Source organism: Halyomorpha halys, unplaced genomic scaffold (genome assembly GCF_000696795.3).
Source record: "Halyomorpha halys isolate HHAL.00 unplaced genomic scaffold, Hhal_1.1 Scaffold173.1, whole genome shotgun sequence".
Taxonomy (NCBI): Eukaryota; Metazoa; Arthropoda; class Insecta; order Hemiptera; family Pentatomidae; genus Halyomorpha; species Halyomorpha halys.
In genome coordinates this window covers 20,967-37,233 of record NW_027108878.1, presented here as the reverse complement: position 1 = coordinate 37,233, position 16,267 = coordinate 20,967, and the positions used below count along the sequence as shown (strand labels likewise).

Genomic DNA, 16,267 nt, shown 5'->3' with positions numbered 1-16,267 from the left:
TAAAAAAATATAATTAAATTAAATATGGGGTGAGGATTTAGAAAATAAAACCTGAAAACAAAGACATAACAGGAAAGTTGGCTTCTGAAATGCAGAACGTAGAGAAAAGGAGAATTATGGGTGTTAGGGAGATGCAGTCTTCATCAACTTTATGTTTGACGGAATTTTATGTTAAATTTATGTGAATCCGAGATGAGGAGTTTTTTATGGTTGGGGACAGTAACAAGAACTGAAGTATTATCAAAGTTAAAAGCATGATTGAGGTTTATAGCGTGTTCTGATAATTTAGTGGCAAATGGCTTGCAGTAGGAAATAGAAGTTTTGTGCGATTTTTAAGGTGATTCCTAGTTTTGCCGATGTAGGAGGAATTGCAACTTGTGGTAGAACAAGGAATCCGGTAAACTACATTGGAACGGGGTAAAAAAGGAATATGGTCTTTTAATTTGGAGAAAAGATAGGAAATTTTGTAGTGGGACTTCAAGCGAAGACGTTGGGAATAGTGGTTGGTAAGGATTCTTGTATATTGTCAGAAAGAATGGAAATATACGAGATAGAAGAGATCTGTACTAAAAAAGAGGTGGTGTGGGCGGAGATGAGTTTAGAACGGGAGTAACACGGTTAATGTAAGAATCAATTTTTTTCTCAAAATCCTTATTATCAATGCTGCTAAGAAGGATAATGTTCCGATCCCTTTCTCTTTATAAACCTCAATATCACCAGACCAACATACAACGTATTAAACAGATCCTATTCAACAACATCCCTTATAAAGTGACAAACTACTTGATTCATACCTTAACCGTATTACTCCAGTTCCTCCTGTTCTCAACTCATCAGGCGAATGCAGAACAATATATTGAGATTGTTCTGTGATTACGAATCACATCATGAGTAATAACAAACCGCAAATTGTTTTAATAGACCAAGAAAATCGATGTGGATATGTGATTGGAGTTAGACGAACGACAATATCAATAAAACAATATCGGAAAAGATCAGGAAATGCCAAGATTTAATCCAACTACCGTCGGCAACTTTATAGAGTTGAGAATATAAATGTATATCCGGTAGTAATACCTTTATAAGGCCTCCTCCCAGACGATACGTAGTTATACTCAGCATAGCGAGTATTTGTTAGAAAGTTTTTTTTATTATATAGATTAAAATTTGACTTTGGTGCGGGTAGGTGAATATTTCTGGTGAATCCTAAGAAAATGTAAAATTCTAAATAAATATTACGAATGAGAGACAGTGTAAGAATTTTTCTGGTTTGGTTTATACCAGTCTGGAGCAAGAAATTATATTAAACATAAATAACAATGAATTTTCTTTGGCCCGTAGTAAAGTTACTTAATCAAGATACTATTTTTGATAACAAAAATAAAAGTGATTTAGGTAGTTCACCCTAAATGATGACCGACGACTTTCAGATAATGGAGATGAAATAAATCTATATTTAAAAAAAAATTCGTTAAATTTAAGAGCTAAAATTTCCGAAGAGAAAAATATAAAAAGCAATAAATGTCTGGCAGTCATTGACCTAAGGCGAACTAATTAAATTAGTGATTTAAACTCACAAAAGTCCCACATAACAATAACTGCATTATTCTCTTCAGTAAAGGGAAAAATAGATTTATAGTGAACTGCAAAGTGCATATTGATCATCTCGTTCAAGGTATGGAGTTCAACGAATCGTGAACAACAACGAACAAACACTTTGACAGGGACACGTGATTGATAAAATTTGTCACGAACAAAACAAGAAATTGACGAATGAAAAGATGTCAAGAAATTGATTTATTTTTGAATTAAATACATTAAAAACACCCATATCTAACGACATCATCGTTATAAATTATTTATTCTCTTTTGATGTTTATCTTACCTTGCCATTCCCAGTGAAGAGGTTTGGCGTTTGTTTTTCGATCGCCGCGACCAGCGTGTTCAAGAGACCTTGACAAGCTGTGATCCGAAAATCTGCAACAAATAATTCGTAATCTTCTTGTGAGGACAGGATGTGGCATCTTGGAAACCTCGCATTGATACCTGGGCCAACGAACCAATGAGATTCTCCGAGATAACTTGCGATACCGATCTGTAAAAATATAATTATTTTACATAAACTTATGTTAATTTTTTTATGAATTGAAATGTAAATTAATTTCAGGAAATTGCATTTTTGTAAAAAGTCATTAATTCCCTGATCAGGCATATAAAAACTATTTATGTGTAAGTAATATTTAATTTAGTTAGTAACGTAGCCATCTTGTGTTTCGAAAATAACTTAAATATCATATTTTATGTTTCAGTTATATTTCGTTACATTTCCTTGGAAGAACAAAATAGACATCTAAACTCTAAGAAAAAATTATAGAATACCCATAAGTAATTGTGATATAACTCTACATTATGTGACCTATATAAGAATAAAAACAATTTTATATAGAAGTTCAAATTATATAACTTGTAACAACAGAATAGTACACATGTAAGTAATGGCTTTATTTTGTAACAATTATGGATAATGTCACTGATCGGTTTATTTTAAACTGAATCGTAAAGGTGCTACGTTTGACAACGAATTACTATCTGATGAGATTATCAATTTAAAATCAGAAAACGGCAAACAAAATTTAAAATTAGTAATACAATTTTTCAAATCTCATTAAAAAAGTCAAATTATAATTGTATTTGTAATTATAATTCTTTACAAATCAGTTATATGAGCTATCTTAATCTTGATATACGCTTCTTCTATCGGAGGGAGGTGATCTGGCTATTATTACACTCAAACACCATGTTTATTCTCCAAACCATTGGAGAAACAGATATCCCCTTTACAGAGGCTGGGTGTTCCAAAAGAGTCTCTCTACACTACAGTAATAGAATAAATAATTATCTTTAAGAACCGGAAATTTAATTGACTAATTTTTTAATAATTTAAAACGTTAGATAAATACTCTAAAACTACCACCCTCAAATACAGGAGAGCAGGACATTTCACTGTCTAGTGACATCACAAAAAAAAAAAATCCAATTTATTTCATTTTGTTCAGGGGATATTTTATTGATTGTACTGTAGACTGTGTTTTTCTCATGACAACCCTCCTAGGCTCGAAACAGACAGCAGAACACAGCAGAGAATGTAACCCCAGTCTACGATACTACTTTTGGAATACTTTAAATTCCAAAATATATCAAAAGATTTTTTGTTAAATTAACAACTACTAAACCAGAGCAGAGATGTGATACTTCCAACATTGTAATCTAAGTTATATATCCAATATATTATTTCATCGAAATACTGTTGAATTTTATTTATATTAACCAGTTATATTTAATTTATGTCATAATTTTATTTTGTAAACGAGTAAATCCCAAATAAATTATAAATATGCACTACTTTATAATTAATGCATTACTATAAAGGACAACATAGAAACGCTACAGAAGATTGGAGCCCTCCTGGAACAGCAGAAAAAAGTGGAAGAACTATCCATGGAAAACAAAAACCTCAAAATTAAATTATAGGACCTTGAGGGTAGACTTTATTAGGCGGAGCAAAATAACCTGAAAAATACTGTAGAGATTAGAAGAATCCCGGAGAAGCAGGGAGAGACTATTGTGGGAACAATTCTCAGCATTGGTGCAGGTCTGGGCGTGAAGCTGTGTCCGGACGATCTGGACCAAACGGTACGGCTCAGTTCTAAACAGGAAGGAGCGCATTATAGTAAGATTCGTCCGTCAAACACTGAGAGATGAGCTGGTGCGGCAAAGAAGAGTCAAAAGGGATTTCTCCACCCGTCACTTAGGTTGGGATGAAAACGACGCGCACCGGGTTTATGTGAGCGAAGTAATGACGCCCGCCAACAAGCACCTCTACTGGTCAGCCAAGCAGAAGCAGGAAGTGGCGAAAATCAAGTACGTCTGGTTCAGCGGAGGTAGGGTGCAGGCAGTCCGATGGCTACCCAGCGGTCATTATAGGCAAGACCAGCGACTTGGACGTCTTCAGTTGAATTCGGTATCCAAGTCACTACAATATTGTTATAATTTTCTTTTTTTGTATAGCAGATATTTTATTTTCATTTTTTTCAACACTTTAATAATAGCACTTATAGAATTTTCTCTATTTATATCTCTTCTCTTTTAAATTTTTTATAACTCAATTTTTCGTGACTATTTTCTTAAAATATCGATAACTCAAACTACATATTCCTTTCAATTTCTTATTTGTATTACATTTTATGTAATATGTTGTTATTCTCTACCCCTCAACCTTTATACTTTTTCCATTTACCACCCCACAGTTATGACTAATATCCTCACTTTCTGTCACGTTAATGCACAATCTCTTATTGCCCAATTCGATGAATCCAAACAATACTTCCTCTATAATTTTTACCATTTTATTCCTTCCTCTCAAGTTTCTAGTCTATTCCCAATTACGCTTTCTTTCGTCATGACAGATCCGATCGTGCAGGAGATGGTGTTGGGTTGTCTTTGCATGTAAGTCTCAAGGTCAAAATCCTACTTCGTTCCCCTTCTCCTATCACCTCACTTATGAGCACACTTAACCTCGTACTTCAAAACACACTTCCAAGAATCAATGGTTAGGCATTGCATACTTAATTACAACATAACAGGGCCCATGAAACGAAAACTTGAGCTAGATACCCTCCTGGCCTCTCGTAGGCCATCCATAGTCACACTTACGGACACAAGACTTAGTAACTACACACAGACACACTTCCACGGGTATATTACTTACAGACTTGACTCCCCCATACATGGCGGCGTCGCACTACTGGTGTGTCATGACGTCCCATTCAGACTCATCAACGGTTCCACACTCCACAAAAACAAACACACAGCCATTACAATACAAGTCAGACTAGAACACACCTACAAAATCACTTGCGTCTACCGGAGCCCCAGTGCCAAACCGGACACACTCAAGACCTTTCTCCGCGACATCGAGAACGACAGACAACACATCATACTAGGTGACCTAAACGCCAAACACCACTCATGGAATTGCGCTAAAGGCAATGCACTAGGAAACTACCTGACCAAAACATAATACACCCTGATGCATATACATACAGACAAACTTCTAACCCGTCATACACATCCACACTTGACCTACTTCTCGCGCAACAAGCACACAGTTTCACTAACTGTACTACACTAGATTTTAGTGACTATGACCACCTACCAGTACTTTATCAGTTAAGCAAACACACAACACGAATCCCAACTACAGACTTAAAATACAACTTCAAACACGCCGACTGGAAACTTTACAAAACACAAATATATGGCAACATACCCAACATTACAACACTCAACTCACCACAAGACATAAGTACGGCCATTGACACAACAAACCATACGAGACGCCGCCAACGCATCAATACCCACATTCACACTCACACCAATTCACCTACGCACACTACCCCAACACATACTCACACTCATTAAACAACGCAATAACCTCAAAAACTGCTGGTACAGGACTAAAGACTAGATTTACAGACCAATCATAAACAATCTCACAAGTCAGATAACATCCCTTATGTCACAGTGGAAAACGTCCCTATGGCATGAACAATTACGCCGCACACACTAAGATCCCAAAAACTTCTAGAAATTAGTCCGAAGTCACCACACCAAATCGAGATCGGTGAAACTCTACCGAGGCGATGAGCTCCTCACACCCGCAGATCATGCAGACGTTCTATCTGACTACTACCTACAACGTGACAATGCACGCACCGTTTCTGTATACCACCACCAACCCAGACCAAAAAGTCACAAAACACCATCTTCTCAACCCATAAACACCTGACTGCAACACAGAGGAAAACGAAGGGAAATAAATCCACTTGAAAGGACATCTCGTATGTCCTACTCAAACAGCTCCCCAGAAAAGCCCAAATTTTTCTCCTCAACATATATAACTCCTGCTCTTGCCTCAGGTATTTCCCAACGGAGTGGAAACATGCTCTCGTTGTTCCAGTCCTCAAGCCCAGAAAACGAGGAGCGGATCTGCTTGACTACGGAGTTCTATTTCGTCCTTTATTCGTAGTTTTAATTCCCATCCAATCTTCAAATCACATATCTTCGTATATCACATATCTTGTTTTATTTTGTATTTTACTTTAAGGTTCTAAAGGCCAATTTTGACGCCTGTATATTATTGTAAGGGATCGATCCTAGAATAAATAAAGAATATTATTATTACTTCCCTCCAATACCTCATTTTTCAAATGCAATCTTACTCTACTACTCAACAAAAATATGCTAAAACCTGAAGCAACAGAATGTATGGATAGTCGATCGGTTACTTAGATGTTAAGAGTGTTCTGAATGTTACATTATTGTCCGGGTCAATGCAGATAGACTGTGAGGAAGAGCAATATGGAGTGCTGTTTTGTTAAGGTTACAACAACTTGCAGTTCTTTTATTTAAGGAATGATGATGAATAAGCTTTTAATATTGTTTCTGTTTTTACAGAGCAATGCATAGATATTGATTATCTCATAAAACGACACTAGTGTCTATAAAATTCCATTGAAAATTAAGAAACTTCGATTTAAATTTACCTTATTACCGGTGAGTGATGGAAATTCAAATATGTTTTTAATCCCCAAGTGATAATAATGTGTATGTAATACCAGAAGAGCTGCAATCAGCTAGTCTGAACACGTCTGCCTATATACAAGTAAAGTGTTTGGATTTCAGTAAAGGAAGAACTCCAAAAAACATACAGAGATCAGGATGACAATATGGAATTTTGGAATGGTGGAGATGGTCAGATGACGTAAATAACTGATCGCTAGTCATCTGACCTTCTCCACCATCCCAAAATTGCATATTGTCATCCTGATCTCTGTATGTTTTTTGGAGTTCTTCTTTTACTGAAATCCAAACACTTTACTAGCGATCATATATTTAAATGTCCGGCAACGGCGGACTTGAATACAGACGGGAGTTACGTGAACAACGCTAAATTGTACTGGGTTATTCGAAACAAAATGGTATAAATGTCTTATTTGGCGTAGGATAAAGAAAAAAAAATCAAGAATTCAATTAAGAGAATTGAGACAAACAAAAAAATTAGCGATGCTCATTAAATACATCCAGGTACAAACACAATTATTTGATAAGTTATTGGAAGATAATAAGCAGTTGAAATATAAGCTTAACATAAAGCACATAGAAGAGAAGTTTCTAATTGAAAAATTTACAATTATGAAATCATATACAAACCGGTGGATTGATATTTTTGAAAACGCTTACGTAACTCATCTTTTCCTGTTATGTTTTCGACCGCCGATTTAGGTTACAGGGGCCCTGTGACCCGGTTAAAGGGATACTGATATCGGCTTCCACATAAATATTGAATAAAGACCTCCATAAATAAAGACCTTTCCCCTAGCCTTGAGTGATAGGCTGAAAAACTATAGCTGCAAGAAGCAGGCGAGACATCCACAAGAAGCCTTATTTCATTAAATAGGGCGACGAGGTCACGACATTTGCTGTATGAGGAGCAGTTGGCAGAATACGCTAGGCCTGCTATCTGAAATAACCTGCGTGCACCTTAATGGTGGGTTACCCCTGGCCAAAACTGTGGGTCGTGGCTGCTCATTTCCTTGCTCTACCTCACGTTACATGTCGAACAAACGAGGGCATTCAGCCGAATAAACGTCATCCCTTCGGAACGATTATAAATTTTTTTTCTGTTTTATATAACAAAATGTCAATTCATTCAACATAATACGCTTCTCGTAGGTTCACAGAAATTTCTAAAACACTCTAGTAGTATTTTAATATGAAACTAACTCCTACTTATGTGTCAATTCTGATGATTCTTGCTGATTAAATAAAGAACGAAAAAAAATTACTTCTGTATAAAAAAAAAAGTTGAAGCATGAGACCATACGATTTTACTAACAAACAATTGACAAGCCTGATCCTAAATGCAATATTAAAACCGCTCGAAAATTTTGAGATAATGGATTTCAAAAATTTTACTTATATATTACAACTCATTTTTCCAATACAATTTAACTACTAATATTTTAACATTTTATAATGATCTATTCATTAATTCACGTGAAAAATTCAGACACCAAATATTTGACGGTCGCAATACTCATATACATAGGTATATGAAAATTAAAATTTTTTTAAAGGAAAAAAATATGATTATAAAATTATAATTCCCTTTTTATATTTTTCTCTAATTTATATCCGTATCCGTCAAATGCACAATGAAAAATTTACTTGACGATTTTATCACACAAATTTACAGTTAAATCAGTAGATTCCACATTCATTCATGCTCGGTTCAATCAGTAAGCAAAGATTTGTTGTTCATCGCGGTTGTATCATGGTGTATGTATGATAAATTTTAATATTTTTCTTTAAAAATAAAAAAACATAATTTACATACTTTTGTCGTGAAGAAAACTCTTGGGAACCTGGAGACGATGGTAGATTTCGATAAGTTATTCCAGTCTATGGGTTCAGACGTGGCCCATACAAAGCTGACTGGAACATGACGAAGTAGTCTGGACAAAACCTGGCGTTCTTCATCTCCTCTACTTTCAATTCTGGCGGCAACGCTCACTGCAATAGTGAAATAGAGATTTAAAATCGGTATTAGGCACGTTGCCAGGATTTTCTTTCGGAGCGGCTAATAATTACACGCACACAAACTCGCGCGCACACGCACACACACGCGCACACACGCACGCACGCGCACACACACACACAATAAATAAGAATAATAAAACAAGTAAAATGAACATAATACTAATTAAGATTAATGAATAGAAACCTTATCTAAAAATTGTTCATGTGTAAGTGTTCTACTTCAATGTAGTAACCCAGAGGTTACCAATCTTTTTTGGTTTGTGACTCCTTAGATAATCGGATTTTTTCCATGGCGCCCTTAATATATCGGTTTTTGTCTAATTTTTTGGCTCTTGAAAAATTGGGAAACTTTCCTTTTTAAAAGCGATTAGCCATTTAACAGCGAAAAATTAAAAACATACTATTTTCCTTGGGATAATACAAAATATTTCAAATTTCAATTGTTTCGGTAACATCCGTATTGAGGCTGGACAACCACCTCTAAAGACTCGAAAGTTTCTAAATTCTTGAGTAATTATAATAATAATAACCGAATAACTCGGGGCATCCTTATGACGGCCCGCGGCGCCCTGGAGAGCACACTTTGGGGAGTTGGACTGCCTAAGAATGAAATGGAGAAAAGTGTGTCAGTCCGTTTATCTCTTTTTTGCACTTTATTTTTTTTTATTGTTGTTAATTGTGTCTCAAATAAGTTGTTTTAACCAGGTAGGAGTTTCCTACTTTTTTGTCTCCTAAGAGGACTATGCTGTCATGTGAGAATTTATCTCATAGTAGACAATTTATACTATTTTTTAAAAATATAATTGGTTGTTTTGATGACAAAAATCTTTTCGATTACTCTCAATGCAGTTTGAAAATGAAATTGTAAATTGTAGCTCTTCCATGGGGTGCTGAAGAATCCAGACTTCCTGAAAGATCTAAGATCATCTTGCCTCGGCATTTAATCATGATTTAAAAAAAAAAAAGAGAGAAACTCAGGAGGTGTCCAGGTGAACAAAATGCTGAAATGAGAAACAAAATATGTCACGTTTGAAGTGCACAAATGAGAGAAATATAAAGTTTTACCGTTGCGAGGTGGGAAAGTATGAGTGGGGAAGTAAAAGAGGCAATAACAACATCAATGGATAATATTTCCCAATATGCGCAAAATGCACAAAGTTACACCTCTCCATCCCAGGCAGAAATGTGTAATTTCAGCTCTAGGTTGTTCACACACAGAGACCATTTCGCGAGGTTTCGTTATTTGGAATTAAGTCATAAGTAGGCTTACTTATCTTATCTTTGAAACAGAAACTTATAGCGAGTTTATTGGTTGATGTACGACATGTCAAAATCTCATAACAGCAGTTCAAACATCATAAAAATAATAGAAGGCTAACTCGCTTTGGCAACGGTCATGTATCACCTTTGAAATATTTTTTTAAAACATCCACATGTGTCTTAAATATGCAATACACTGGTTGGATATTCCAAATCTGCTTTTAATCCAAAATAAAAATTAGTCATTTGTCCCATATGAACAATAACTGGCAGAACAGAAAAATTGAAGAAAAACGATGCATTGGCACGGAACAGTGAAATGGTCATTAGCGCCGAATGCCTACCCATTTATTTACTCAGGAAGTTCCTATTCAACAAGTCTCAGTTTCAAATGAATTCTTTTCACTTTTTTAAATGTTTTGTTGGTTTTTATAAATTTGATTGCTTCCAATTACGTTCAATAATTTATAAAAGAATTAAGATTAGTAAAATGTTGGAAATCATATATAAATACGTTGATAAGTTCGTGAGTTACGTCCACGTTAAGTTACGTGTATAGCATTTTTAGTTTTTTTATGATATAATTTATAACATTTACAACCACCAATATATTTAAATATTCAATCATTGTAACTAACATGGTCCTAGTTCCTAAAAGTTTATAATTAGATACCTTCTTGTTGCAATACAATCGTAAAGTACTCAGGGATTATTTAGAGGTTTGACTCTTAACCAATGCCCTTAAGTTCTAATTGCGATAACGCTAAGTAACCCTAAAGTACCTAACTTTTTCAATTTTTTTTTAAGCTACTATTTAGTAAATGAAATGATATTAAAAAAAAAACTATTATTTTTTTCTACTGGCCATTTTATAACTGCGTTGATGATAAACATCCAATTCCATATCCACTTGCATCCAACATATTATTTTTACATTCACTTATCTATTTATTGGATATGTAGTAAGGGAAGAAGTGAAAAAAATTAATAATAAAAAAGTAATACTTCAAAACAATAGTGAAGCCAAAATGGCTACGACCACGGGGGCTGGGTTTATGTTGAGGTTGATAGGAATGTCTGCCATTGTAATCTAAACTGAAATGGAAAGCAGCCAGTGATTGGCTTCACCTTACCTGCCAGCTTATCACCTCCATTAAACTCCTTTACCTAAGACTACGGCCTTATAACCTGTACATTTCAAGTTATGTAGCGAGTTTTGCACTAACGACTCTACCTATTTTTAAGATCTATGACTCAAACTAAGCCGCTACTATGCTCTGAACACCTTCCAGCGTTGAAGGCATAATGGGGTTGTGTCTCCAATCACAAGCTGCGAATGCAGAGGCGAAAAATTTTCATCTTTTTTTTCAAATCTTTTTTTTTTTGTGCCATTATCCACAGCGAAGGTAATGATTGCTTAGATGGCCAACCTATACTAACCTTGGTGGGAGGTCGAATTTTTCATTTTGTAGGCCCACCACTTAATGAATAAATTCAACGTCCTCAGGCTGGATTTGAACCTGCGCCACCCGAAAACCTCAGAAAGATAGACCTAGGATTGACTGGGGGATTCGTTTCATATATATTATCATTGGATGTCAGTCATTAGACAGAAGCTATTAGACAGTAATAAGTATCTGATGTTATTGCTTTCAACCAGTAATAAGGATTGTTCTAACACTGATCAAAACTATCATTAAACACGAGATCCCTTGGGAGTGTACTGGATTTAGAAAAGAAAACCCTGAATTATGCATGCGGCCGTTGGTTAGATAAATGTTTTGTTTCGAGTTGTGTAACGTAATGTTATAGGCTACTAAAAATAAAAGTCATTATTATCATTAGCTTTAGGTTGAAACGATTTACTCATAAAAGTTTAATATCAAATTACATTCATGTATTAATTAATATGAATTTGTGTATTGGCGTAATATCATTTATTTAAATATTATTTTCTTAAACTCACCATCGTCTTGTGCCTGCCTTTGCCTCGGCGTGCTCAGTTTTTGCAAGTCGAAATTCTGGACCCATCCTCTTGCTTTTAGAGCATCCCTTATTGTGGTATACTTTCCGAAAACAGTAAATGTTTTCTTTCCCTGAAAGTTATTCTATACTTATTAAAAGATCCTTTTTTTTAGATTAATCGTTCTATAATCCTGATAATCCTACCAGTAACACTATAGGTAGCCCTCCTTTAAAGCAAATTAATAGAAAATGAAATAGTACTAAAACTAAAACATAAAATTATGATGATTTTAAAAATAATATATAAAAAAAATATGAAGAGAGAAGTGCCATCTTAAGGTTTCCGATAATCAATATTGATCTTCAAGGATAATGCCATATAGCAAATAGTCTTTTCCTCACCAGGACACTATGCATCTTTCCTATTCAAATCAATTCAAGAAAATAGAACTCATTTCATAGACTCATACTATCTCATTTTCATTATAGTCGTCGTTCCATTTAAAAGTTAGAGGTTCTACCAACCTGAGCCGCTTTTTCGACTATCGCTCGCAGTTCGTTAAACCTCTCTTTCGATATACCGCTACCAATGGAGAGGCTGCGCCCCTCCGGCATTTCTGAAAAAAATATATATAAATATGTTATGATTATATAACATACAAAAATCTACAAATAATATGAATCGTGCTGTACATATTGTATTTAATGGCCTTCTTTCATTTCCATAATATTTATATGTTTTGTTTAATTCATTTCAAAATTATGTATTTTTTTGTGTTACAGAGCTTTGGAGAGAAAAGTATAAGTTGAAGAGATTTCTTATTTTCTCGAGCCAATGCAACTATGGGTCGTCTAAATGACTTATTAATTTAGGGTTCGTATAATAATATAACTAGTTTATTATTATTATAAATGTGTTTAATTAAAAAAAGTAGATCCATGTAACAATTAAAAAAACACTAATATACAATGGAAAAACATCCCTCTGTTGAAGGTAATGCAGTTCTGAATCGTATCGCAACCGGGGACGAGACTTGGGTGAAGCATTGAACTGTGAAACAAAACAGCAGTCGATGAAATTGGTGCACACACATTCTCCCAAGAAACCTCGAAAGTATTTGGAATTGCTGTCAGCAATAAAGGTCATGGCTACTGTGGGACTCCAACGGAGTGCTTCTCGTTGATTTTCTGGAACGTGGAGCAACAGTCAACTAGAAAGGTATTGTGAAACACTAAGAAAGTTACGGCGCGCCATACAAAATAAGCACCAAGGTATTGTTTGTTTGTTTGTTTTTGTTTAGTGGTGCCAAACTTCATTGGTCATCAACGCCATTTATATTTCATTTAATTTTGCTAATATTCGTTAAACTTTATTTAGTTTTTAATTTGATTATTTATTATTTTATTTATTTATTTATTTTTCCCACCGATCAAGTTATATTTTTGTCAGTAAATTTTGTGATTTTAAAAACTGATACACCAATTTTATTGCTTTATCGTCGTCTCCAAGGGTTTTTGAGATATCTTGGTTTAGTCCTAAGCTATTGAGGTGTGGTGTGAAATATGGGCATCGTTGGAAAATATGGCTTATTGTTATATTGTTAGGTTGAACTCATGTCAAAACAGTCAAACCGACTAATTTCAACCATCCATACCTTGGATAACTTAACCACCAAAGTATTGTTTTTTCACAACCCAGGTCCACACACGGCCAATCGTACCCAGGCACTCTTAAATGGTTTCAGATGGGAGGTATTTGACAATCCACTATTCAGCCTGGATTTGGCGCCGAGCGATTACCACCTCTTCCCAGCGATGAAAAAATGGCTCGGTGAACAATGCTTTGATACTGACACCGAACAGCATGCCGGTGTAAACCAGTGGTTCAAATCGTAGGTGGTAGATTTCTACAGAGAGGGTATTGAAAAACTTGTGCCACGGTATGATAAATGTCTCAATTTGAATGGCGATTATGTAGAAAAATAGCTAAAGAGTATATCTTTTTGTATATACTTATAAACTTTGAGTTTTTCAATTTTTGAATTATTTCAAAACGTCTGTTACTTTCTGGACAGCCCTCGTAATTAGGCGTATGTCTGGGAAGGAGCAGTAATAAAAAAAAAAACTTTTAAAATTTTTCTAAGACATTATAATGCTCGAAGCCGCACGCATGTCCGGCAAAACATACCACCACTCAAGAGATCGATTTATAAAATTCAAACATGTTTGTGCATGGTGCGTTATGGCTTGCCATCAAATTATGCCAGGTGGATTTCAATGCAAACTTTTCTCCAGAGAAGTAAATTTAATAAAATTTCTCGTTGCAAGATTTTAACTTTTTGTTTTTCTTTTTGGCAGAAATACAGTTTACTAACGTTATCATTCTATTCTTAACCATTCATTCAATGCTAAATGTTATAGCATTAGCATTGAAAATACTATTAATGATTTTATGGATCTTCCTGTCAATAGAAAAACTAAGTGAAATAAAAAAGCAATTATTTAATAACTATAGTGACAAGCAAACATTATCAAGTAGCGAAACAGCGCATCACTTGTCTGTTATTTGTGTTAAAATAGACTTCTTATTTATGAGTTTTTAGTCATTCTGTATTACTTTCTACACTTTCTATGTTAAATATTATTTGTTCTAAAACCTTTAGCTTTCCAACGACATATTATCCCTTGCATACATCAGCCTTAAATATGTACTTTCAGTTTCATAAGACTTTTTATTTTTGACCTAGGCTAACCATACACGCACAGACCATTTTTCGAGAGTTATTTCGATCTCAGGAGACCTCAAAACGTGTATTTCCGTCGAAAACTCAAATTCAAAATTTAGTAAGATGTCAATACTTTCACTTACTGTATTTTTCTGAACGGAAAAATTAGCTTTTGAACTACCTGGTAACACGCAAAGAATATGACCGTCCTATGAGAATATAACAACCAGGATATGAAGTCTTAATCTTCTTACGGCGTGGAAGTGGCCACGGGTAACAAAGCTCCCTGCTTTCACAACTTATCTTAACTTGAAGATTTTAGAAATGATCAAAAAGGTTCTCAACCCCTTTATAAAATAATCGAACAAATGTCAAACTTGTGATCACTAAGTTAAAACTTTTTTCGAGGGAGCTCGAAATGTTTTACATTTCCCACTTGTCTTGTAACTTTTGAATTTTTGTAATGACTTTAATAGTACTTTATACTTAATCGTTTATATTTTTTACGATTAACATTTCGATTAAATAATCGGTTATGGGCCTCTGCTACTTGATGTATAGCAACTTTATTCTTACCTACAACCATTTCCAACTGAAATGGAAAAGTTTGGCTTCAAAACATCTCTTGGACCGGGGCATCTACTATCGAGAATAACAACCTATTGGCACAACAGTTGTAACAATGCCACCAATCGCCAACTAATATATAGGAGGTATATACCACTGTGCAATTATTATGACCACATTATTTCAAAAGAAATTCTATATAATTTAGATCGAACATTTTTTTTTCTTTCATGTACGATACTAAGCATTGTAATATATATTATTGAACATTAAAATTGGAGATGTATCAATTAATTTTAAGAGAGGATCTCAAATGATTTTTTTTATTTTCAGGATTTTCTTTAATTATAGTAATGAAACAATAGAATCTTATATTTTTTAAAAATATAAAGCTTTTTTTCCTTACATCACCTTGAATTTAAAACTATTAATGTTCTGGAAAGTATCAAAACACTAATCAAAACAACCATCTTAGTTTATTTATATAGAAGAAAATGGTCAGGGTATTTATTAATTTATTTATGTTTGTCTATTTTTATTTGTTATTAAAGGTAATAAAAAAACATAATTTTACTGAATTATTTAAAAGAGCAAGATTTTGCTTGGGTAAAGACTGTGGCCCTAAAAAATCTTCAGGAATTGAAATTTATCATATGGATCATATGAAATTATTCGTAAACTAATATGGCGAGAATATTTTGTTCATTCATCGCAGTAAACGTACACAAAATTATTTTTAATCTATGGAATTTAGATTAGTCTAGATTCTAGGTCCTTATTCTGTTATTTTTTAAAAGGTTTTTCAAACTTTTTAATTATTTCGTTATTTTTTTTAACGAAACTATAGGATTAGTATGCTAAAAAAAGCTTTTATTAAAAAGATCAGTAAAAATGCACCTATGAGAAATTGCTAAGAGCATTACACTTTCACTGATATGCATTTTACAAAGTACCTAATATCTACAGAGACAGGAAACCCACTCATACTTTTCCAAAAATTAACTTTATATTTATTTCATTAAGGCCAGACAATTTTTTATAATTCTTGTTCTATGGTCTCTCCCTAAAGCCCCTTTGATTTACTATTT

The 16,267-nt window shown here is 34.2% G+C and overlaps 1 protein-coding gene across 1 annotated transcript in view; it reads right to left on the bottom strand.

Annotated features, from left to right (window-relative positions):
• The window catches only part of LOC106679054 (tubulin glycylase 3A), a 41,426-nt gene that overhangs the window by 11,713 nt on the left and 13,446 nt on the right, over window positions 1-16,267 (bottom strand). Inside the window, exons 2-5 of the mRNA XM_067047176.1 lie at window positions 12,412-12,503; window positions 11,888-12,017; window positions 8,459-8,634; window positions 1,886-2,095 (exon numbers count right to left, since the gene is read on the bottom strand). Of these exons, the coding sequence (XP_066903277.1) occupies window positions 1,886-2,095; window positions 8,459-8,634; window positions 11,888-12,017; window positions 12,412-12,501 (606 nt within the window). The 5' untranslated portion in view covers window positions 12,502-12,503. The remainder of the gene's footprint in view (window positions 1-1,885; window positions 2,096-8,458; window positions 8,635-11,887; window positions 12,018-12,411; window positions 12,504-16,267) is intronic.